The sequence below is a fragment of the Hippoglossus hippoglossus genome, chromosome 14 (assembly GCF_009819705.1).
Source record: "Hippoglossus hippoglossus isolate fHipHip1 chromosome 14, fHipHip1.pri, whole genome shotgun sequence".
NCBI classification, from domain to species: Eukaryota; Metazoa; Chordata; class Actinopteri; order Pleuronectiformes; family Pleuronectidae; genus Hippoglossus; species Hippoglossus hippoglossus.
This window is the reverse complement of record NC_047164.1, coordinates 7,203,386-7,227,591: the sequence shown is the minus strand read 5'-3', so window position 1 is coordinate 7,227,591 and position 24,206 is coordinate 7,203,386. Positions and strand designations below refer to the sequence as shown.

The following is a 24,206-nucleotide window of genomic DNA, read 5'->3' as shown; positions in this document are numbered from 1 at the left end:
TTTTACAAGAAGCAAATGCAGAGAAGCTTAGAGTGGAGAGATGTGATGTTCTTGTCAGTGTTCATGCTGCAGCGGTATGGATCACCATAATTTTTTCAGTCAACTCTGCGTTTTCTTGGTTCCCAGCCAAACATCCACCAAGTCTGACGTCAATCGGTTGAGTGGAGGTTGAAAAAAAATCTAAATACCGACAGGCAGATAGAGATTCATTGATTTATAGAACACAACGCTGGTAATTTGTCTGAACAGAAACCTTCTGTTGTATTAACATTCGGGTGAACGCTGACTTTTCAATTTGGCTCAAGTATTAATTTAAATAGTACAGTATTGCTTTGTATTAAAACCACATTATCTAATGATTGGTAGCTAAGATCATATTACTGTTCACTGCACGGTTCAGAGTGGTGACAGTGATCAGAAGAAAGTGACCTTCACAGATTTGCTTCAAGAGTGTAGAACTATTTCTCTTAACAAAGTAAATAAAAACACATATATAAAGATAATTAAATATCCTATTATGTTTGTGCAGCCATGGGAATCCGTGTATATGTCTGTGCTCGATCGATGAGTGTTCCGATAAGAGAATGGCAACAAAACAGAAAATGGCACGATGATTCTTTTATTATATCACTCAAAACCAAAATACCTTCATCATCAACACTGATTGTCTAAAGCGTTAGATACACAAGGGAAATTTGTGAATCATTGCAACCTTTTCCGGTTCAGAAAATTCTGATAATTCTGTCTACGTCGACTTTAATCTATTGCACAATGTGATGCTGTATGAACGTCTGACAATGAAGAGCTATCCAACAATACACCACCATGAAAAATAGGCAGTTTTTATTACCGACTTTCTCCCTCTCAGGTCAGTCTGTGCATTGTTTGTTCATTTACAAAGATTATTCAGAAATGTTTAAATACGCATTTTAAAAGTGAAACAAAAGAATTGCAGCTACACTAAATGTGAAAATCAGTATATTTGAACATTCTGCTATATTATATGTACCATGTATATTTGTATCTATTCATAACAGTAAAGCAGCAGTTATGTATGTGCAGTTGCAGTGGTTGCTCTCTCACGGAAGATATTATTCCAGGTCTATGGAGATATTTCAAAGCATTATTATAATTATTATTTATATCATGTTCTTGGTCCTGTTGATGTCAGATAAAAAATTGAATTCAGTGAGGAACTGTTCAACAGCTGGATGTCAGTGCTGCTCCTCGATCAAGTGACCACTGGATTTTTCTTTTCACTGGAAATCTCCTCGTCTTCCTCGGTGTGTGTGGCCGTGTAAGGTGTCTTCTGACAACATCTGGAGTGAAGAAAAAAAACAGAGGTGATGCACTTTCAGCAGAGCCGGCCCTTCCCACTAGTCAAGCGGCTGCTTAGGGCCCCACAGCCACCAGGGGGCCACAATAGTCATTTACCATCAGCTGAATTAGGGTTGCCAATGTATTGCTTACTGCTGAGACTTTGATCCAAAACTGGCAGCAATGATATTAGTTTGTAACACAGGGCCCCTCAGATACAGAGAAATGTTGCAGGTTGGACGTTGAAAGTAAAAATGTTGCTGTAATATTTACCAGATGAAAAACATCTAGTGACCAAGTATTTATTCTTTTACAGTGTACTTTTAAAAAGTTCAGATGACTTTTGAATTTTGGAGTAGATCTGGATAAATGGGCACATCCATTTTTTTTTCAAACTTTCTTTAACTTGGCGATAGGGCATTAGTCTTGCGGAGATATGTAGTCTCCATGTGCCCTTATGGCTGTGGTGGGTATATATTTGATATAACATTACTATTAGTAGCCAAAGGAAATGACCCTGGTGGGTGCAAAGCAGTGGTTTGTTGTGTGTGAACATACACTGAAGTAAATCATTTTAAATCTGGCTCTTGTGCAGCAAATTAATCTGCAAAATGAAAAATAAATAGTTGAATAATTGAAAATAAAGCTGCAGAAACACAGACCCAGAACTAAGCCAGTATAAACTAATGACAAAATCTATAAGAGCCCCAGTCTGTGGGAGGCGCTGTGACTGGGAGGTGTAAACTCACCCAGGGAAGGGTTGCATGTGAGTGATGGTTTCGGGCAGAGGCATTCCATAGCTCTCGGGCAGCAGGAGACTCAGCAACCCCGCCAGAGTCATCAAACTTCCCATGAGGATGTAAGGCAGCGATACGGAATAGCTTCCTGTGGCAGCACATCAGAAGAGGAGAGGGTGAAAAACAACCTCGGCTACAGAGGAAACCGTCGAGTGGTTCAAAACAAATGGGACAAAAGGTGAAGTTGTAAGAGACTCTGAAAAAAAGTGTGATTTAAAACCAATCCACTAAATCTTGGTCAGTGCTCACAGGTTCATCCAACCTGTGTGCTAATCAAGCCGGCCTTTGTTTTTACTCTGGGCACATTTGTTCTTGCAGGAACCAGCGTCTCGTTAGCATAGAAGAAGGAACTGCTTTTATAAGCACTGGATCCCGATGATTTAATTCACTACCATGTATTAAAACATATAAGTAGTTATTATTCAGTCAAATTACAATTTTTAACCAAAACTTTCTATGGTAACATTCTAACGCAGTCACTTTAGTTTTACATCTATAGCTCATTTGAAGAAGAATGACATTATATCTATTGTTGCCTTGATGCTTGAGTTTGATCTATTAAATGAATGAAAAGGGGAAAGGCAGCGGTGCGAAATTAAAAACTCCAGAGCGCCGCTGTCCACAGTGATTAATGTAATTCTTTATGCTTTAATTTAGGACATAATCACAATGAAGCTGCCATACTTATTATAAGAGTCTTAAACCCAAAACTATTTGAACCCAATCAACACGGCTGCTGAGTTTCCACATCCTCCCTGTGTTTGTGTTTGGGCGCTCCAGTTCCCTCCCACAGGACAAGGGGTACATGACATGAGGACTCTGAACTCGCAGCAAGTCTGACTGTGGGTGTGTAAACACTTATGGCCTGTACCGCGGCCAGCCACCAGGGGGTGATCAAGATGATTTAGCTTCACCTTTGAGGAGCTGTCAAGTTGTAAAATCATCATTAACAGTCTACAGTACGCAAACTAAAGCCTAAAACGCAGCTGGATATTTAGGATTCGTTCCTTGCACTTATCCCGTAGTGACCAATAGACGGCTGAGTGATGTAACATAAACATACTGTACTTTGAGCAGATCTTAGAGCGTCCTTACTCAAGTAAATGAAGTACGGAGCCATGATGCTGCCTAATCGGGAGGCCATGGAGCAGGCGCCAATGGCTGTGTTCCTCAGCACGGTTGGGTAGACTTCTGCTGTGTAGGCGTACACGATGGCGAAGGCTGTCGACACGGCAAACTTCCCCATCATCTCCAGCGTTATGGCAACAGGAATCAGGTCTGGAGGGAATAAAACATTCATTTGTTCGAGGTTAAATGTGAGCTGTTAAACAATTTGACAAATCAAACTAAAGTTCTGCTCTTATTGAAACTTGAATGATGAATGTCACCGAGGCATCGTACTTGCTGGTACGAGCTGTATGAACAGTAGAGACAGTCCTCCCATGGAGAGCGTGGAGAAGATGCTCAGTCGTCTGGAAACCCAGCGAAACAAAACCCACGACAAAGTGTAGGCGGGCAGCTCGACCACAGCCGACAGGAAGCAGTTGAAGTAGGCGTTGCCGTGAAGGTTCGCCGTGTTCAGGGACAGTGCGAAGTAGCCAATGGTCAGGGAGTTCCTGTGGGGATAATTGTTAAGGTCAGAAACAGAGTGAAACTGGTTTGTGTCCACGTACGAGCAGTTTTATCAGTGTTTCAATTCTGTGGCAAAATTGTAAACACGACAAATAAATTAAAAAGCTGTAGGGGAACAAAGAGTAGGACTTTCACAACAGGGACATTGACAATGAATAGTGTGGATCACAAATACAGTTATGTGGACAATAAGATCAAAAGGACATTTTTGACTGATTCATCAGGTGGATGCAAAGCAAACAGTGTTCTGTAGGACTATTAATATATATATATACATAACCGCAAGACATGTAAATAGTATATTTACTTAAAGGTTAAATAAATATGTGACTGCTGTGTTTACAGTGTGTTTCTGCTGTCTACAAGTGGCGAATAAGTGTTACTGCAAGTCTAAGAAACATTAACAGCACAAACAGGACAGTTACAATATTGCTTTCCGGCCATAAGCGCAAAGACACTTTAAATAATTGCAAAAATAGTTAAAAATATAAAAATAGTTGTTTAATATAATATATAAAAATCATAATTACAAGTTAAGAGGAAGGAGTAGTACAGTTTTGGTGGAGAAAACAAAATTAAGGTATTTATAAGGACCCTTATTACAACAATATTCAGTTAAGAAATGAATGATTTTGTTTATAAAATGTTCAAACTTCATTTTTTTTAAATGATGCAGGAGACTACAAAATAGCGATACCTGTTGACGAAAGCCTTGATATATTTTAAATAAAACATTATTAGCTGAAGAGGTAAAAATGCCAGTATATGAGAAGCATAGGCTTCGAGGGGAAACAGACTAGACTGGAAAAATGTACTTTGCATCCTTAATTAATTTTTAGTAAAATTTAGCTCATTCGCCTGCTGTGATTAGCTTTTGTTATGTAAGAATAAGTGTTTCGACCAAAAAATGGGAAAAAAAAGAATCAAGCTGCATCTGTTTTCCGACTCAGCGAGGAAGTGAGCACAAGAAGAACTCAGTCATGCTGTGCAGTTACATAAAGCCTGATTTTGATCTTGGTCGCAGGCTTCACAGCACCTGACAGGTCATTATTTGTTGTTAAGGAAGCAGGTTGACATGCAGTTGAGATGATGCATGAACCGGCCGTCACCATGTGTTAACACCGTGCGTGTACTACACGTCTACATGCCAGTGCATACGTGTGTGTGTGTGTGTGTGTCTGTGTAGCTGTGCAGGCGGGGTCACTGTACTAAAAGTGGAGGTCTCATGGGACAGCGGGGACTCACCACACCAGCCACAGCGTGAGCGAAATCCCGCAGATGTTTCGGGAACGCAGCAGATCGCAGATGTTGTGGGTCGTCCTCTCCTCGGACTGACGTTTGTTCTGTGGGGCAGTGGAGCGAGTGGAACAACAAACATTTAACAAGGACAGGCAGCAGTCCAGAAATAATGTCATTACAGAGGGAACATTGTGAATTCATGGCCACTTGCTGAGTGAACACATGCACGTGCACATGTTCACACAAAAATTGACCAAACGTGTTCAGAAATGAATGCAGGGGAAATGTCCAATGTTAAATGAGAAAATGAGGCAGAAAAAACTAGAAAATAATACATTGTATGGTTTTATCCCTTGATCCCATTTATAGTTATCAAACTATTCCTTTATTAGTGCGGCTACACACTATTTGTTGACCTAGGCAACTTGGTGGAACCTTAAACTCCAGATTTTGTTTTGAAAAGGAAAAAACAATGACTTCAGCCTGAAGCTTCAGCAAAAGTTTGGGAGAGTAGAAAGAAATAGCATCTCCGCTTGTGGTGGCAATTTCTGTGAATCAAGCACAAAGTCAAACACTTGTCTGTCTGTAAGTTGAATCCAGCATCTGCAGATGGACTCACAGTACAATGTACAAATGAGCAAAGAACAGAGATGAGAGTTGTGTTCTTATAACCCACAGCCCCCTCCCATTGGGTGTGTAAAGGTATTTATTACCCTTCTGACGACTTATCAGGGTGGGATCTATCCTGCCTTCATGTCTCTGTGGGAGACCCCCGGACCGAGACCCCAGATGTGAGATCCCAACCATTTGCAAAGAGACACCATAAAGTTAAGGCTTCAAGAGGCGATGAGGTAAAAGTCTCTGAGCAATAATCGTAAACATAAAGTTGCATTTTTTGGCAAACATGCGGTGCTCTAAGTGAGGTGCAATCTGGATGTGGACCTAAAGTGGCCCGTGTTGTAAATGGAGAATATCGTCCAAATAGTACCTAACAAATTCGGGCCACTTTTGGCACCTTTGGGTGACATGTGGTATTGCCAGATGGCTGGATGTGGGCCAAATCTGATTTTTGTGCAATTTTTCCTTGGATTGCCCAGTTTCCACAATTTTGTAACACTGCAGTGTCACATGTCTGTACACAGGATGACAATGCCTTGGGGGTTGAACATTGAACTGGAGTAACAGAAGGAAATCTTGGTTAAAATCTTACTAAAGTCTCATCTAGATTATTGTTGATTCTTGCGCAACAGTAAATTATTACACCAAACTGTTCAGTGCAAGGTTTGTACACATTCACACTCCCAACGTGCCTAGAGAAACTGATCCACAGCAATTTTGAGCAGGGAAACCGGTTTGAACTGGATAGTGGCCTAGACACAAGAGTTGCAGGGATGCAGAGGGTTTCAATACTTTAATTTTCATTAAATACTGATCCCATGAATATATTAAAAGTATGTCTTACAGCATAAAACCCAAATACTACCATGAAGCAGCCACCTGAAGCTATAGAAGAAGAGAGATTCAACTCCACACTCACTTCCCCTGATATGTTCAACCAGATGTATCGACTTGAATTTTGTACTCCTACATCTTTATCTGAGTGAGATCTCACCTGCAGGGGACTGAAGATGACTGGCGGAGGCTCGATTTTGTTCCTCCTAGCGGCGTCTCTCACTATGGCCTCGGCCTCCTCCACCCGTCCCTGAGAGAGCAGCCACCGAGGAGACTCCGGGATGAACCTGCCTCGATATACAACAAGTGGACGGTGAGAGAGAAAGAAGAGGACAGCAAACTCGTTTTGACTCCTCATCTGAGTGACTCCATCAAAGTAAAACCTCCCCCCACACTAGCTTCCATAAAGTTAACATACACAGATTCCTTTTGTGGTTGCTAAACTGGCAAGACACAGTGATAAGATCGACATTTTTATGTTTTTTAGTTTTTCATATATTATTATTTAGTTTATAAAATTAAAGCAAAAGAAAAAACTGAAAATGGTCTATCTCAAGTTCCCAGAGTCAAAAAGCTGAATAATTTCACTTTAGATGACGTAAAACTATTTTTGGGTTAGAAAAATGATTTGATCTCTACAGATTAATTTTCTTTTGGACAAATAATGGACAGTTACTGCTCTAAAGTGGTACAATACATAGTTTAAAAATGTGAAAAGGAGAATTTTTACAACCTACAAATAAAAAAACACATACAGTAGAAAAACAGATGGGAATGATCAACACTCCCCTGGCACTGCTACGATCAGCCTGTAGAAATCCACGCAGACAAACACAAGCAAACACACACCTACCTACCACCAGAAAGGCAAACAAATCAAACCAGGCAGGTTGAGGGCGAGGATGAGCATCCTCCAGTCTCTGATGAAGAAGCCCACCAGCGGCAGCAACATGTAGCCGAAGCCAAAGAAAAGACTCACACCCATCGTGGAGAAAATGGTCCGCACACGTGGGCCGAGAATCTCTGTCCCTGGAGCGCAAGAGAAAAGAAACACAAGGAATGCATTACACTGTCTTTTGCTTTGCCGTGAACCAGTAAGCGACTATATACTGTAGTTCTGAGAATTAATGAGTCAAATGAAGAAGTACCTAAGACGAATGCAGACACATAATTGGAGATGTGTCCCATCCCGACGACAAAGTACAAAGCACAGAACACGGGCCAGGATGGAGAAACCGCCTTGATGAGTGCAAACACTGTCTTGAAGGCCAAGGTGACAAACAACACAATTTTCCTCCCATACCTGGACAAGACATAAAGCAGAGGTAAAGCACCAAGAAAGCATGTTAAGATCGAAACTTCATTCACACACATGCCACCATGAATGACTCTTTTTACAATATATTATACTTTCATTACATTTCAATGATTTCAAAGAGAAAAAGCTGTATTTCTTTGCACTTTTACTGAGCCTCCTATCCTCTTTTAGCTTATTGTTTAGTTTTTATGGTACTCTTAAAGTATGGCTCAAATCTAACTTAAACATCTCCCATTAGCCCTGTCCACCATTGGATTGCCAGACAGAGTTAGGGACGAGCTGGTGAAGAAAATTAAATTCCTACACTCTCAATAGTCACATGTTTTCTTTACAGATTTGCACGGTGGCCGAGGGAGCAAATTTTTAAAACGACTTCATCCATTTGGCAGAAACGCGCAGCAAATAGCGAAAACGGCACCAAAAAGTTTCCATGGGGACCCAAAAAAGTGATGAACCTGGCTGTAGTTAGGAAGTTATTGAAGTGTGCTACTCGCCAGTGGTGATAGAAGGTTGCATGTGTCGTCAAGTTGATGAAGATGTTTTCTGAGTTTGCTTGTGTTGTGACTTTTTGCAGCGCATGTGTCTTCAAATTGAGCTCTCTCGGCCACCGTACTTTTGGTCCAGACGAATCCACTACCGCAAGAGGAGTGAACGTTGGACTTATAATCATTTAGAGGTCACAGACAGGACCCCAGTGGAATGATAACATTGCTCTGAGTCTGCTGGATGTACACGAAAGCCGCTGTAGGTTAATGCGTTTTGCCATATCAGCTATATGACATGTCGAGCCTGTGGGAGTGAAAGTGTGTGTGAGCTCATTTTGAAGATCTTTTGCCTCCAAGTGGTCTAAAATCAACTACTTCTATTAAACCTTTCAAGTTTACTCCACCGATTTCACATTATAATCAATTGTCAGGCTCATGTTGATCGAATTCAATGCAGCCAAACTAATGATCATGTTTTCATATTCCACATATTCTATTTCCTTATTTATACCTACGATGCACATTACCCATAATACAACTTCACAGCAGTCAGTGTGTCTAGAGATATAAGAATTGAACTACGAAGGTCGGCTAACCTCACTTCTTCTGATCGTATCTGGTCAAAGTGACTAAGAATTCCTCAGCTGTGTAAAATCAGTTGGTTTCCCCTCTAACAGGCGAAGACATGAAGTCGTAGAGCGAGTTCTGTCTCATTCATAATTGTGCAACTGACTTTCTCTCTCGTTTGGTTGATTTGGGAGGTGAAGCGTCTACAAACGATGTGTTCAATTCACTGGTAGACATTTTGATTATGGGGCTGAACCACATGCCATCGTTAATATGTTGAAGTTGAATCTGTTGTTGTCTTTCTTGTCTTGATTTGTTTCGTCTCTTTTCCAAGCGCAGTCAGTTTATCAATCCCTGTATGTGCAATATTATACATCTGCTTTCACCTACACTTTGACTTCCACAGGAAAAATGATCCAAACAGCAAAGGAAGTGTTTTTCATCCATTGTGCTGCACAGATGCAAAGACCTGACCTTTTACCAACAGAGTGACACTCTTGTTGTCACGTGGACATCTTCAAGAGGTCATGAGTCAAAAGTTAAAAGGCTCATTGCAAAGTCGGCCGCTTAGTGATTAACTTATTCCACAGCAGCTCGAGTTGACGCTGAGTCGGCTCACCTGTCGGAGAGCTGCCCTGAAATGATGGAGCCGGCGAGAACCCCACTGAAGAAGACAGAGGAGGTCAATGGGTTCTTCCACCTGTCATCACACACCATGTTCCACTGAAAGACACACACACACACACACACACACACACACACACACACACACACACACACACACACACACACACACACACACACACACACACACAAACAGATGCTGTACCTATCAAGTAAAGTGTTCAATTCTGATTTGTTAGCTATAGAAAAACAGTGTCAAGGTCATAATCAATATCTTAAAGTGCAACCTGTTTAGATTCAAAATGAGACAATAAATCATAATGCCCATTATCATAATTCTAATAAAATGGAATTTAGATATTCACTCATTATTTCTGTGCCATAGCAGCGCTAATGTCATCTTAATTATTGTTATATTTCAACATGCTTTAATGGAGGTGGACAAAATATTTGAAACAAAGAAACACATTTTTCATATTTTATTTTCGGTTGTTGCTCTTGTTTTACCCTTGAATTTATTCTGACATCAAACTATAGTATTTCCAGTGAAGGGTGAACAAAAGTTATCCATCTCTGTCTTTTAGTATCGGACAGTTTCCAGTACTCTCGTGACTTTATGATGATTCATACGTCTCAGTTATGTTAAAAGGGACATATAGATATAGTTCAGCCATTTATCCTCCCTCATCCAAGAACTGTGCCACGGCTGCAGCCTCCTCTAAACAGGGGACACCAACCTCAGTTATGATGGTGGAGGTGTAGAGGCTCTGGTCGTAGTCCCACCCGTCCAGGCAGCCTTCTTTTGGCACCTCGCTCAGATTCACATCGACGCCGGGCACCAAGCCTCTCTCGGAGAAGCTCAGCAGATCATCCAGTTTGTATCTGAGGCACTTGCTGGGCACCAACTCTCCTCCGCCATCCTCCTCCAGCGGGATGCTGCTGTTCCTCCACGCCGCCGTGAGGTTTACGCGCGGCGGCACGACGCAGCGGTGCAGTGGTGTGTCGGCCACAAACACCATGGAGAGGGCGGTGAAGCCGTTGGGCACCACGGTGAGACAGAGGAGGAAAAACACTTGCTGCTGGAAACGGCCCCATTCTCCCAGGAAGGAGGTTGCCTCTTCATAGTCGCTCATGGTGCCTGCGGAGCTGCGCGTAAAGTGGGGCAGAGTTGACAAGAGACGCGCAGGACTCTGCAGTGGGTATTTGAAAAGAGGTTTTTTTTTTTTTTTTTTTTCTCCTCAGCAACGAAACCATCCCACCTCTTTCTCAGTGTTGTATTCATTTGGGGAAACCGGGTTTTGAAGGCACAACCCGAGATCCAAATAAAGACTAAAGCAAAAATGTCACTCCAGGGGATTCAGTCCACAGTGGGATAGGGGGCAATAAAATGCTATATGATTAGACCCAGACAATAATAAGTCAATGATTAAAATGTGTCATGAATATTTTTCTGCTTTATATCAATAAAACAAGCCCATAGTTCCGTCAAAATGTGAAATTCTTCTGCTCTCCATCTTTTCCAAATTATAAATAGATAATGCAGTGGCTAAATATATTTTTCTTTTTCCCTATGTCCCCCACATGGAGTCCATTTTTAATGTGGCTCATATCTTACACACAAATCAATGCTATTCTTTCTGAATATAAAGGAAATAATTACTAACATGCACTTACATGTATAAACCCAACATTCAAGCACTTGAAATACATGCATCAACTGTGGAACGACCCCTTACACCCCAGGACAGAGTACGGTTACACACACAAATCCCCGTTAATCAACAACTCTGTCATAAAGGGGCCATTTTACTGAGTTTCTGCAGGTCTTTTCATGTTATAAACTCAAAGTTCTTCCATAAGAAGAAGATAAAGTGGGTCTACAATGGGAAAAATGCAGTTTTTTAAGGAGAAAAAGGAAGACGTTCCCGTACACTTTGCCAGCCACTTGGTTGTGCTGGACTGTCCCAGAGTCACCTGGGGTCCTGTCTTGTGTGGTCAACCACAGCCTGTTCTTGTGCTGCCATGATTATTGCCTCTGTGTTGTCTTTCAGACCAGCCTTTTCCAACCAGTAGGATCCCAGAAATGGGAATTAATGTGCCGTGAAAGCCCAGGTTAAAGATTGTGCAATGCCGAGTTTTCAACTTAAGTGTTTAAAGGTTCAGTGTGTAGAATTTAGTGACATCTAGTGGTGAAGTTGCATGTTGCAGCTGAATACCCCCTCGCCTCACCCTCCTATTCCACACATGAAAGAGAACCTGTGGAAACATTCAGTTGTCATTAAAACTCAAAAGGTGTTTAGTTTGTCCAGTTTGGGCTACTGTAAAAAACATGGTGGCCTCCGTAGAGAGGATCCGCTCCCGATGTAAATATAAAGTATTTAAATAAAAAGGGCCCATTCTAGGGTAAAGAAAACGACAATTTGTAGAATTTAGATAAAACACACTATAGTGAAAACATCACTAGGATTATTTTATATTCAATTTCTGCCAATAGATCCCTTTCACCTAAATCTTAAACACTTACCCTTTAACCTGGGATGGGCTTGATCATACAATTTGTGCAAAATAGCAGTGGACAGGTAGTGGTGATATATACGTCATTTAAAACTCATCCAATATGTTTTGAGACAGCTTTAACATGTAAAAGTGATAAATAGGGCAAACTGTATGTCCTAAAATGCATGTAAATGAATGTCTCCTTTTGAAGACCTGAGTGCTCTTTGTAAATAAGCACTGCTGCTGTGCTCTTAAAGTGTGAGTTGAGTGTCAACACCCGCTCCTTGGTTTAGATTTAAACTGATGTTCAGTTGTCATGTGATCATGATAACTTTGTTAGAAGAAATCACTTCAACTCTTAATCCACTTATAAGAAACCTGGTTCATATATACAGCCACAAACTTACTCCAATGATGACTCTACAGCAGCACGTGAGCATCTTCCCTTTTGTTTTTTCACCACAGAACCTGAATCAGGCATCCAGATGTTTTCACACTTTGATCAGTTGTCCCTGAAAGCCAATGGGTGTCCTCAGTGATGAAAGACTGAGATCTAATCTTGTCACAATGTCATGTCTCTAATCCCCTCCTGTGTGTTAGGACAAAATACCACAGCTCGGCATCCTCCGCTGAAAGGTTCCTGATCATCTTCATGAAAGGAAGTCAATGCAGGTACTTAATAAACTGATTAACAGTGTCACCAGGGACATATTAGTGATTCCTTGGTTAACCCAGTACCCAACATGAAGAGGGCAATACAAAGCATTAAATGTTGGCTTTTATCTGCAGATTTTTGATTTCTGCTTGATTAACATTATAAGTTGACCAAACAAAGAGTTTAACAGACTACTGTTGTATCTAAAAGTAAAATGGCACTCAGTGGAGCGCTTACCTCCACTAAGGCCCAACAGTCTCCTTAAATTCAATCAAACTGCAACAAATTTCACACACTCATCGATATCAGTTCCCTAAATATGCCAGATTGTTTATCATCCAGATCCATGAATGAATCCCTGGTAAAATATGGATAATGTTATTTAATGTTAAAGGAAGTGGAAGAAAGTGGATCCACACCAAAATGTAATGGGTCCTTCCCTGACCTATACTACAGCCTTCCATCAAGTTTCATGAAAATCTCTTTATTTATATTTGTTTGATCTCACTCACAAACAAACATAGAAATCAACCAACAAACAAAGGAACAGGGCTAAAAACATAACTGAGTAACTATGTGTGGCTCCTCTCCTTTAGAACAGGGTCCACGGGTTATTGCACTGATGCTGAGGACTTAAGTTAAACTTGAACTTAATCATATTGAAAAAAAAGTAAGATTCTACCAGAAGATTAAGAGTCAGAGGAAAAACAACTGTTAACAAAAGCAAAAGAAAAGTATACAAACACATCCTGCATGTCTAAGTAGACTGGGCTCTGACTTGTTGGAAGCTTATTCACCTTAATTCTGACAATAATGGAGGCCAAGGCACAATGAAGACACAATGTTCAAAAACATCACAATGAAAGCTTCACAAATCTCTGTATATTGAGAAAAGAGGACTGAGATATGATGGAATTTCAGATTGTGTCGTTTTTAAGATGTATTGTAAAGATTTAATCGCTGATTACCTTAAAAACCAACACAGATGCATAAAACAAATAAATATAATACAAATACATTTAGTTTATGTAGCACTTTTAAGACATTTTACGAAGGTTAAGAGAAAGCAAATTAAAGCATGTAACTACAAATGTAAAATATTCATATTAAAGGTAAAATACACTTGTTGATCAGTTATTTACAGAGTATTATGTGTCTGGGGAAGTTTAACAGTTATTTCCAGATCTAATTCAATGGAGACATTTGTTATGTAAAACCAACCAACTAGTCCAATGAGAGTCCTAAAGCTACTTAGCAACATTTAGAGTACAGGCACGTGCACCTCTTTGGGGTATTTAAAAGTGTGGAATGTTGTTGAGAGAAAACACCACTTTGACCACAGCGCTGCGGGGGCTGGGCGACCAGACTGGCCACTCTGAGGCTTTTGATCATTTCACTTTTAGTCAATCAAATCGAATCAGTGGGTGGGAGATCTCCCCTTTCGCTCATCTCAGATAAATAGTCTGAGTGTCTGTTAAAAAAAAAATAAACTGACATCCAGTGTATCTGGCATTCGTGCTGTAAGGATGAAAAAGTGCTCTGTGACTCTGTCCCACTGAGGGATCAGCTTACTCTGCCCCACAGAGAGCTCAACTCTACCACTCTGGCACTAAGCTGAAGACTTTAAGAGGGATACAGCGCCTCATACTTTGAAGAATTTTTTTTTTCTAATTCTCCCTCAACGGCAGGGAGGCACTTTTATAAAGAATGGGAGACTATGATGAAGACACTGCATTTCTCGGACAGACCGGTCCTTACTTTTGGACCACATTCTTCCTCTTAAACACAGTTTTTGTCTCCACCGGATTCAACGGGCTTTACATCGTCTTTATTGGAGCGGCGCCGAAACACCACTGTCTCATTCCGGACGTTAACTTGACCGAGGAGTGGAGGGATGCCGTCGTTCCCTTCAGGATCGTGGATGGGGAAGCTGTGCCGAGCCAGTGCAGCAGGTACAAGCTGGATGTGGTGAGAAACCTCTCTGCTGAGGGGTATATTCCTGGAAGGGATGTCAACCTCACTAACCTGGAGGAGGAAGGATGCTTGGATGGATGGAACTACAGCAAAGAAATCTACCTATCCAACATTGTCACTGAGGTCAGAATCAATGTGCATATGTGTTTCTTGCATAAGGTGTGAGTCATGAAAGTTTTTAAGTTTCCCGTTTTCTTTTTGTTTATGTCATTTTGTTCACGTCTTTTCACAGTGGGACCTCGTTTGTGACAACAAGTGGAAAGTTCCCTTTGCATCCTCGACTCTGTTCGTGGGATACCTGGTGGGATCCCTTATCTCAGGGCAGCTCTCTGACAGGTATTTAATCCATAGTTATACGTGAAATTCCCCTACAACACACTTTACATCCCTATATTCCAATATAAAAACTACTAATACTACTATTTTATCTTCATCAGTAGAGAAATGTTGCTTTGAGTTGTGTAAGTTTTAAGAAAAAGCTCATGAAAACTAACGAGTGATTATGAAGTGGTTTCAACAGTGAGGATAACTGTGGCAAATGTGACCTCAAGGGCTGATTCGCTGCCATTGTATTTACAACAATAGCGCCATCTACTGTTAAAGTCAAAGACGCCTGCCTTGAAATCTCTGTGAAAGTGCCTTTGTCATTTCTGGACTAAAGAGCTTCAGCCAGGATCAGAGTTTGTGAAATAACAGCGATGGGGGGATGGTGGTAGAATGTGAAGCCAGATGACAGGACGTCCTCTGGCCCCTTTAATGACGCAATGGTCGCAAGTTCCTGCAATTATCTGTACGGTTGCTGCTTATTTGAAATTAGTTTCTGCTGAATACTGGTTTAATTTACTAGTTAAAACATATCTCAGGATGAAGAAGAGTAGAAGACACAGATGAAGATGTCAACTTAGTTCAAGTTCAAGGACAAGCTTCATTTCAGCGTTGGCTTGGGTTGAAGTGGTTGTGCTTCCTGTCTATTGTCTTGATCTGTTAGAGATGTACATGGTGGTCAGTGTAGAGCTGTTAACCCAGAGGATTGTAGATCAATGAGTCCTTTTCAGGGTTCATCTTAGAGTTTCATCTCTGTGCTTGTGGAGACGCATGTGGCTCAGGACACAGCAGTGAGGAGCGCTTGTGTGTTGAACTATTTATTTCCTCTGCAGCTGTGAAAACTCGGCCCTCCATGGATGAGAACTGGGGGGGTGAGGGGGGGTTTGAGGTTTTAGAGCTTTTTGATCAGTGTGTCACATTAGGGCATTTCAAGGATTCAAATGAAGCCGTCCAATAGTTTCCCTGCATGTTTCCATCAGTTCAGGAGAGCTGGAGGACACGTGTAACCTTTGTTTAGGTAGATGATGGAGGAAACTGAGTTTGCAAGTATGTCTTTGTATGATGAACAGATTTTTGCAGAAGTTGCAGACATGTGTCAAGCATCTGCTGCAGGGAGGGTGTGAAAACAATGATCTAGCTTGCTTACAGCCACATTTTTACAAAAGAAACGCAGCACACTTTAATAGAAATCAAAAAAAGGTTTTGAAGCACAGCTTTGAATATTACAGCCAAATAGACAATGAAGGCAGTTTTAAGGGAACACAAAGGAACTGTCTAAGTTGATATAACAGGGAATAAAATCTGTTAGTTCAGCTAATCTATCCCAGATATGGGTTGTGTCTGTTTTCTGAGTTTTTATAGCATCAAAAACTAATCAGAAACACGAACACTTGAACTAACAGCGTGGGATAAAGTCTTAAACGAAACCATCTTTTTGGGGGTTTGGCCCATGTTCCACCCACTCACATGTTTACTATACTATATTACTGCATCCACCTATACTGTCAATGATATTTACAGATATTTTTCCCCTCAGGTTTGGGAGGAAGAAGGTGGTTTTCGTCTCTCTTGCTGCTCAGTGCGTCGCTGTCATGCTTCAGTCCTTCTCTAACTCATGGAGGATGTTCTGCATCATGTTCCTCTTTGTCGGAGCCTCCCAGATATCAATCTATATTTCTGCATTTGTACTTGGTAAGAAATTTTAAAAATCTCCTCATCCTATGTTTTGTCTTTAGTCAACTGCACAAGCACATGGGTAACTCAACTTCTTTTCATGCATGTCACTAACACGTTGTTTTCCCACAGGGACGGAGGTGCTGAGTAAGACCATGCGTGTGCTCTTCACAACTCTCGGGGCCTTTCTCTTCTATTGCATCGGGTACATGACACTGCCCTGGATTGCATATGGCATCAGAGAATGGAGGACTCTTCTTGCTGTTCTGTCCGCAACTTCTATTGTCTACATCCCCCTCTGGTGGTATGTTGCTCCTAATCAGTTTCTTCATTTTGTGTATGGCCACTCTAACAATGCACGGATCATCAGCAACCCGCGGTCTATTTTAAAATGAAACTTAATTTTACCGTGCAGGTTCATCCCAGAGTCTCCGCGCTGGCTGATCACTCAGGGGAGAGTGGAGGAAGCCGAGGTCATACTGAGAGAAGCTGCCAGGAAAAACAAAGTGGAAGCTCCAGTCGTAATTTTTAAACAATCTCAGGTGAGATTCACACATTGCAATTAATAGTGTGATTGTGCATTTCTTCATGGATCCTGGTTATTATCTCTGCCAAGGAGACTGTGTTATGTTGTTTGTACACAAGATTACACAAAAAACACTGAAGAGATTTCCATGTAACAGGATGCAGCATGTGTCAGGATTTTTCAGTGTAGATCTGGAGCAGAAGGCAGATCTACAGTTTTTATTTTTATTTCTTTGTTATATAAATGGGTGTTTTTCAACATTTTTGTTGATTTCTTAGAGAATAATTTATGGATCTTGATTTAAAAAACATTTAAAATAGAAATTCGATGCAGATCCATTTAAGAACCTGGATCTCTTTCTGCCTAATATAAGTTCAAGCTGGTTAAAAGTATTTTTCTGTCGACACGCATCAATTCTCCAAAGTACTGTTACAGAAACAAACATTGTTCCTTTTTCTTAACATTATTTTTCAATGTATATCTTGACCCCTGAAACATTATTCAAAATTCAACATTAATCTGTAATATCACAGTTATTGCTAAAAAAAAATACAGGTATGTTCTCCCATATCTGTAAAACCATCAGGTCTCCATCACCTTAAGCAAAGTCCAAATGAATCTGCTTAGAAGATATTTGAAATATTCCACATGCAACTCTGGATTAACAACATGACTAATGCTGTGTTTTGTTTTTGTCTTGTAGCGAAACGGGATGCCTCAGTTTAAGACGTACACAATGCTTGATATTCTCAGATCCAAGAACCTCAGATGCATCACACTGATGTGTCTCCTTTTGTGGTGAGTGGTTGTGTTCTTTTCTTCTTGTCTTTATTTGAATCTTAAAATCTGATCACGGACAATGATTACACTATCATCATTACAAGTGCCATTGCTGCTCCCTTCATCTCTGTCAGATATTTTCTTTTGTAGATACTTTAAACAGTGAAACACCTACATGTATGTTAGGCACTGTCTTTTCTCATGAATGTTGTTAAAGTCTATATTTTGTTGATGTGCTAAACGCGACACGTGACATTTACTTGATAATGCAACTAAAATTTTGCTTTTCTCTTTTTTTTTGTCAGGATGGCAATAAACATGGGGTATTTTGGTTTATCCCTGAACACTTCCAACCTGAGTGGAAACCCCTTCATGAACTGTTTTTTATCGGCCACCACTGAGGTCCCTGCCTACGTGGTTTCCACCGTGCTGCTGAAGAAGTGTCCGCGGAGGGCTCTTCTGTCGTCCTTCCTCATCATCGGAGGAGGAGTCCTGCTGCTCATCCAGTTCATCCCTGACAGTAAGTCATCTTTCATCACGACAACCTGACAAACATGCATTGGCTTACATTATAAGCGCACATCACCATATAACCCACACTGCAGTATATGAGACATTTATGGACAAGTGCTCACTGCAACCATTTTTTACCATAAGGGATCTCATTTACATGGCAGTATAACATTTATAGGGACAGTTGAGCACCTTTTGAGATAAGATAAGCAGCCATTTTTATTGCATCATGTCAAACAATGTATGCTGCTATAATTACTACTGTTATTATTACACCGATAAATATCACTATTATTCCATCTATACTGCTTATCCTTTTTTTGTGGTTCATGTGGGGGCTGGAGGCGCTGGAGCCCATCCCAGCTCAAATTGGGTGAGAGGTGGTTGCCAGGGCCGGTCACCAGTGTAACGCACGGCCAACATGCACACAGTTTAAAATCTCTATTGAATCTTGCTGTGAGGCGGAGTCAACAGTCTCGCAGGGCTAAAATAAACCTGTTACACAACTCGTGGTCTCAGGACAGTTCGAATCCCAATTCTCTCCAGTTGCTCCAGCTTCGTCCCTCAGTCCAAAAAAACATTTAGATCAGGGTTAGGTTAATCGTGGGCTACTGGCCGGTCCAGGGTGCCCTGCCCCCACTGTTAGCTTAATGTCAGCTGGGATCAGCTCCAGCACTCCTGTGACCCTTAAAGGAGAGATATGGGATTGATGACTGGATTGATTGATTGATGGATTGATTCAAGACATTTTTAAGGCAGTACTGTCACTTTGATGCCCACTGTTCTTCTGCTTCACTACGAAAGATTAAGGGTCTTCTACTCTCTCTCTCTCTCTCTCTCTCTCTCTCTCTCTCTCTCTCTCTCTCTCTCTCTCTCTCTCTCTCTCTCTCTCTCTCCTCCCCAGCCCTCCAACACGTTGCTCTGGCTCTGGAGATGACCGGGAAGTTTGGCTTCACCATGGCCTTCAGCATCGTCTACATCTACACTGCTGAGATTTACCCCACTGTCCTCAGGAACGTCGGCATGGGAATGTGCTCCTCTGCTGCACGCATCGGCAGCATCACAGCTCCTTATGTCATCTATTTAGGTGCGTGGGTGTTGAGTGCAATGTCTATATATTCTCTGCACCATATATCTTAAAGAACTAAAATGTCTTCGTAGGATAATATCAGATGTATCGGATGTATGTGCAAATATAATTCATTTTAGCAATATACAAGTCAAGTGTTTTTCATTTTCTCATGTATACATACTTTGTTATTTTCAGGTAGCTATAATAAGGTTCTACCTTATATCCTCATGGGAAGTCTCACCATCACCGCCTCTGTGGTGAACCTCTTCCTTCCTGAGACCTTCAACAAAGATCTTCCAGAAACAGTGGAGCAGATGCAAGAATGTCAGGGGTGAGTACATTTCACTGGATTCAACTAAAGTGTTTCACACCTACATTTGCACATTGCTTTAGATTAGACAGTAAATAGTGGCCTTGAAGCAGCATATCTATCAGAAATAATATATGAACAATTACAATAATGTATGGATCATAATCAACCATTTAAAAGCATATAATACTCTATTTTGTTGGCTCCATAGTAAAGAGAAAATATCGAACACTTCATTGTTGACAATCTTCAAACATAGAGCTCGAGGGTATATATGAAGGAACCAAAATGAATATGTAATCTTCAGGTTGGTTTCTGTGGTAACTGTGTTGCTGATCAGCCAGATCAGTTTTGACAAACATTTTCTTCTGATTGCAGGTTGTGCAAAGGACCCAAAAAGAAGAAATACGTTGAAAATGGATCAACAGGCAATGCACCTCTACAACATGAGGCCAAATCTGACATGCCAACACTCAATGTGTAGTAGCCACTTTATTTCTTGAAAGAAAGAAATGAAAATCTGAAAATAAAATCCCAAACATGCACAGTGGGTATTCAAAAAAAAAAAAACATTTCCAAGAACTGTTTTTTTTATATTAATACTTATTTTTTTACTCAGTTGGTGCTTGATGAGAACTTTTTTGTATGAGAGTTGCAATGCATGAATATCTGATTATTCTATAATTTGTGTGCAACACAATTAAAGAAATGAACATATCTTTGGAGCCATTTACTGTTTTCTTTTGTGTTTAATAATTAAACATCTGTTTATTTTGTTTTGTTAAATATAACTAGTGAGATTATGCCAGAAAAATTATTGTTTTAGTTATTAGGGCCCGAGCACCGACGGTGGGAGGCCCTATTGAAATTGTAAGGATTATTCTTATTATTCTATGCCAAATGAATTGGCTTTTTGAGGGCTTTAACATGCTCAACTTCTTCCCAAACTTTGCAGAAAATTAGAAAGTGGGGAAAATTTACGTATTCTGGAGTAATTTGAAATGGGCGTGGCAAAATGGCTCAACAGCGCCCCCTGGAATGCAGCCCCTAGGTTTCCCTTTGACCGATCTTCACAAAAATCGTAGCCCAGGTGTATCATGACCAGACAAACAAAAAAGTCTCAAGGGGCATTATGAAGAAATGTCTTGTTTTTTGAACGTCTTACACTTGGAGGTATTCGTCCTCACCCACTGCCCGCAGCCATGTCAAACTGTATCAAACGGGTCTCAAGACATTGATAATGAAGGCATAAGATTACTGTGACTTTTCGTCAAACGCCATAATAGTGGCGTGGCGTCAAAGTTCATCAACTTGCCGTGACACACGAAATTGCTATAACTTCGGTGTTCGAGGTTCAACCTCCCTCAAAATACATTTGTGTAGCAACAGCCCCCCCCTGCAGACATTCATATGGTTTTGAGGAATGGGCGTGGCAAAATAACTGACTAGCGCCCCCTAAAGGGCAGCCCCGGCACTACGATTGGCCGACATCTACAAAAATCGATAGGGACATGTGTCCTTTCATGACAAACAAAAAAGTCTCTTGGATAGATATGCTAGACCAAACAGGAAGCCCGCCATTTTGGCTTTGGTGGCCATTTTGGCCATTTTCTACAATTTTATCAGATCAACTTCAACTTCTGGGAATGTCATCTCAACAAGAGATATGAACTACCTCAGTATATTTGATTTCAACACACGGTGTGACCGTGGCATGGCATCAAAGTTTGATTACACGCCATCAAAACATGAGGTTCTGTATCTCTGACATATTTGTTCCAATCGAGTTCCAAACTAGACATGTAAGACAGGAGTCCCAGCCTGATGACATCTACACAGAAATCTTGACTTAAAATCACAGCGCCACCTGCTGGCTACAGGAAGTGACATGTTTCATACTTTGATGCACTGCTCCTGGCTGCTTTACAATATACAGCTCAAAAGAGCTCAGTCAAGTCATTGGATCATGGTCAGAATTGTGACATTTCCTCAAACCGTGTAAACATTGAGTACATTTAGTTACTTTTGCACTTTTAGTTACTTTTTTGTTACTTTCATAGTTTTAGTTACTTTTGTAATTTTTGTTACTTTTTAGTTACTTTTGTACTTTTAGTTACTTTTTAGTTACTTTTGTACTTTTAGTTACTTTTGTACTTTTAGTGACGTGGGGTTACGTTATGTTACGTTACGTTACGTTACGTTACGTTACGTTACGTTACGTCACGTCACGTCACGTCACGTCACGTCACGTCACGTCACGTCACGTTACTTTACGTTACTTTACGTTACGTGATAAGCAGCCAGGGTTCATGGTTTTTTTACCAGGGCAAGAGAGACAGAAGACGGCATTGCCTTTTTTTTCTGTTTGCTTGCAAAAATGGAAAAATAAACCACACAAAACGTGACGTCTGCCTGGACGATGGAAGATTCACTCCTCAGGTGGCTCAGTGGCTTTATGAGTTTGAGTTTTTATTCTTTAGATATTTCTCAACATGTTTGAGGACACGGGTGGCAGCCTGCCAGATTCTTCTATAGCTCTGTACTGTAATCTTGGAGGAGGCTGGCACATGAATATCCTTCAGGATTGATTAAGTCTTATCTCACCATATGTTATCTTATCTTAAAAAAATAACCAAATCCATTCGGGTCCTGAATTTGAATATTTGTTTCTTTTATTTTTTAATATCTAAATTACTTTTTTGTCAAAACGGCACTGAGTACAGATTCTGAACTATGTGCTGCTCTACTACAGGACTTTGGTCACCAGTGAAAGTTCATGGTTGACCACAGTTGATAGTTGTTGTGGAGGAATGACCATCCTCACATATTACATCTGTACAGCACCATTGTGAGAGCCTGTCTAATTCCAAACACTCCCTTCTCTCACCAAGCAATATCCAAGGTCAGGTTATAGCTAAAGGGCCAACCAACAGTACATTGTAGTGTCTACGCTCATGGACTTTCATATCTAACTCAGATGCCCCAGACAGAGAGTGTGACAGCAATTCTACCTGTTCATGGAATTGCTGTTGGAATGGGTGATGCAGGGAGAGGGAGATATACTGGGATGCTGTGGGAGACATCTTCAGACTTGGGGGGGGGGGCAATTGCTCATGTCCCTCTGTTGACGTTGTTATATTGTTCCACCTTCTGGTCTCCTTGATGCATCAAGTCTACATTAAACTCTTTTGCATGAGACATCAGCTGCTGCCTGAGTTCTCCTTTCAAGAAAACTTCCATAACTCCATCTCAACAGAGCTGGTAAGTTGCAAATTTAAAGTTATTCTTTGATTTGCCTTACCAGGTCAGAGCTTGACCAGATCGTAAAGAAAACATGCAAAATTACTGCAGGAGAGTCGCCGGTCGTTTTTATCTTAGACGACTGGCCTCATGGCCAACGAGAGTCAAATCCAAATTGATCCATCTGAATCAAAACTGAATGAGCAGAAATGAAAGGAAGTGAACTGAGCTGTAGTGAAAATTGGATTTTGTATATTTATAATGTTATAATGCACTGTACTAGTGTGCTTAGTCTGTACTAAATCTGTTTACCAGTGGTTGGTTGGTTTCTGGGGCGACTTCGGGACATGCCCGGCAAAGGCAATAGCCGCCACCTGGTTACACCCTGACCTCGGTGTAATCTGCAGTTTTTGCGGGGAGCCTGTGTCTGTCAGGAAAGATTAGTGAAGACTTCGGTGTGTTAGTTGAACCCCACAGCCCCAAAAAGGAGGGGATGTTTTCCGGGGGGGGGGCTTCGGGCTGCGCTCGATACAGAGTGACCCACCTGACGTTTAAACTATAGAAAAGACGTTTTTGAAGGAGTACGAAGAGGTGTATTTCGTTTGAATCAATCACGGGGAGTATCTACTCTGTGTCCTTTGGGAAAAGTGGATGCTTCGTTTGGATTTCTGATCACGGAGCCGAGGCGCTGATATTTTTGAGAGTCTGAACACAAAACGAAATACTTTCTGAGTTTTCGTTTAAAATCCTGTAAGTTTGCCACCACTGATGTAGTAAAGCACAATGTAACTGTGGAAGCTCTGATGCTGCAGCAGGGTTTCATGAATGTATGAGTGAATGTTTTTTATTTTTCAAATATATGTGAATATGCCAACAAAGGAAATAATCAGTCCACAGCCGAGGTTAAAACTAAACTGTCAAAAATGTGTTTTAAAAAAATTCAATAAAATGAGGCAAATCGGAAAGCAGAGCAAAAGTGTCAAGTAAATTAAATCACTCCCACGGTGATAAACAGGCAAAACAAGGTGCCTGGACCGAAGCCATGTTTTGCTCAGCTGGAGACACAGGCAGATAAAAAGAACAGAGTTACAGTATGTAATGTCTTTTCCTGCGCTCATGTGTGAGTGGACTGATGGGGAATGGCCAGTTGCTGGGTCATTTTCCCCACAAAGTTAAAAAGGTTATCACTGATCAAAATGAGAGGAGATTAA

At 40.9% G+C, this 24,206-nt stretch overlaps 2 protein-coding genes across 2 annotated transcripts; one reads left to right on the top strand and one right to left on the bottom strand.

Moving 5' to 3' along the window:
• Nucleotides 1-606: 606 nt before the first annotated feature.
• On the bottom strand, nucleotides 607-10,607 carry LOC117774521 (solute carrier family 22 member 5-like). Its single transcript, XM_034607013.1, has 10 exons — nucleotides 10,169-10,607; nucleotides 9,427-9,530; nucleotides 7,586-7,740; nucleotides 7,295-7,466; nucleotides 6,598-6,724; nucleotides 4,992-5,089; nucleotides 3,516-3,730; nucleotides 3,210-3,392; nucleotides 2,067-2,202; nucleotides 607-1,319 (listed from the first exon to the last, which is right to left on the bottom strand). Exons 1-10 carry the CDS (start codon nucleotides 10,562-10,564, stop codon nucleotides 1,232-1,234), a joined length of 1,674 nt encoding a protein of 557 aa, XP_034462904.1. The 5' UTR covers nucleotides 10,565-10,607; the 3' UTR covers nucleotides 607-1,231.
• Nucleotides 10,608-14,094: 3,487 nt separating this feature from the next.
• slc22a5 (solute carrier family 22 member 5) lies at nucleotides 14,095-20,472 on the top strand. The gene is made up of 10 exons (XM_034607229.1): nucleotides 14,095-14,679; nucleotides 14,789-14,892; nucleotides 16,418-16,572; nucleotides 16,687-16,858; nucleotides 16,970-17,096; nucleotides 17,784-17,878; nucleotides 18,166-18,380; nucleotides 19,278-19,460; nucleotides 19,641-19,776; nucleotides 20,134-20,472. Exons 1-10 carry the CDS (start codon nucleotides 14,290-14,292, stop codon nucleotides 20,237-20,239), a joined length of 1,683 nt encoding a protein of 560 aa, XP_034463120.1. The 5' UTR covers nucleotides 14,095-14,289; the 3' UTR covers nucleotides 20,240-20,472.
• Nucleotides 20,473-24,206: the final 3,734 nt, after the last annotated feature.

Excerpts from the sequence above, each read along its gene's own strand:
- LOC117774521 (XM_034607013.1), bottom strand. The coding sequence starts at position 10,564 with ATGAGCGACTATGAAGAGGCAACCTCCTTCCTGGGAGAATGGGGCCGT. Across the intron at positions 9,531-10,168 it reads CCTCCACCATCATAACTGAG|TGGAACATGGTGTGTGATGA; the intron begins GTTGGTGTCCCC and ends TGTGTCTTTCAG. Across the intron at positions 6,725-7,294 it reads ATTTGTTTGCCTTTCTGGTG|GTTCATCCCGGAGTCTCCTC; the intron begins GTAGGTAGGTGT and ends ATATCGAGGCAG.
- slc22a5 (XM_034607229.1), top strand. The coding sequence starts at position 14,290 with ATGGGAGACTATGATGAAGACACTGCATTTCTCGGACAGACCGGTCCT. Across the intron at positions 16,859-16,969 it reads GTCTACATCCCCCTCTGGTG|GTTCATCCCAGAGTCTCCGC; the intron begins GTATGTTGCTCC and ends TTTACCGTGCAG. Across the intron at positions 18,381-19,277 it reads CATCCAGTTCATCCCTGACA|CCCTCCAACACGTTGCTCTG; the intron begins GTAAGTCATCTT and ends TCTCCTCCCCAG.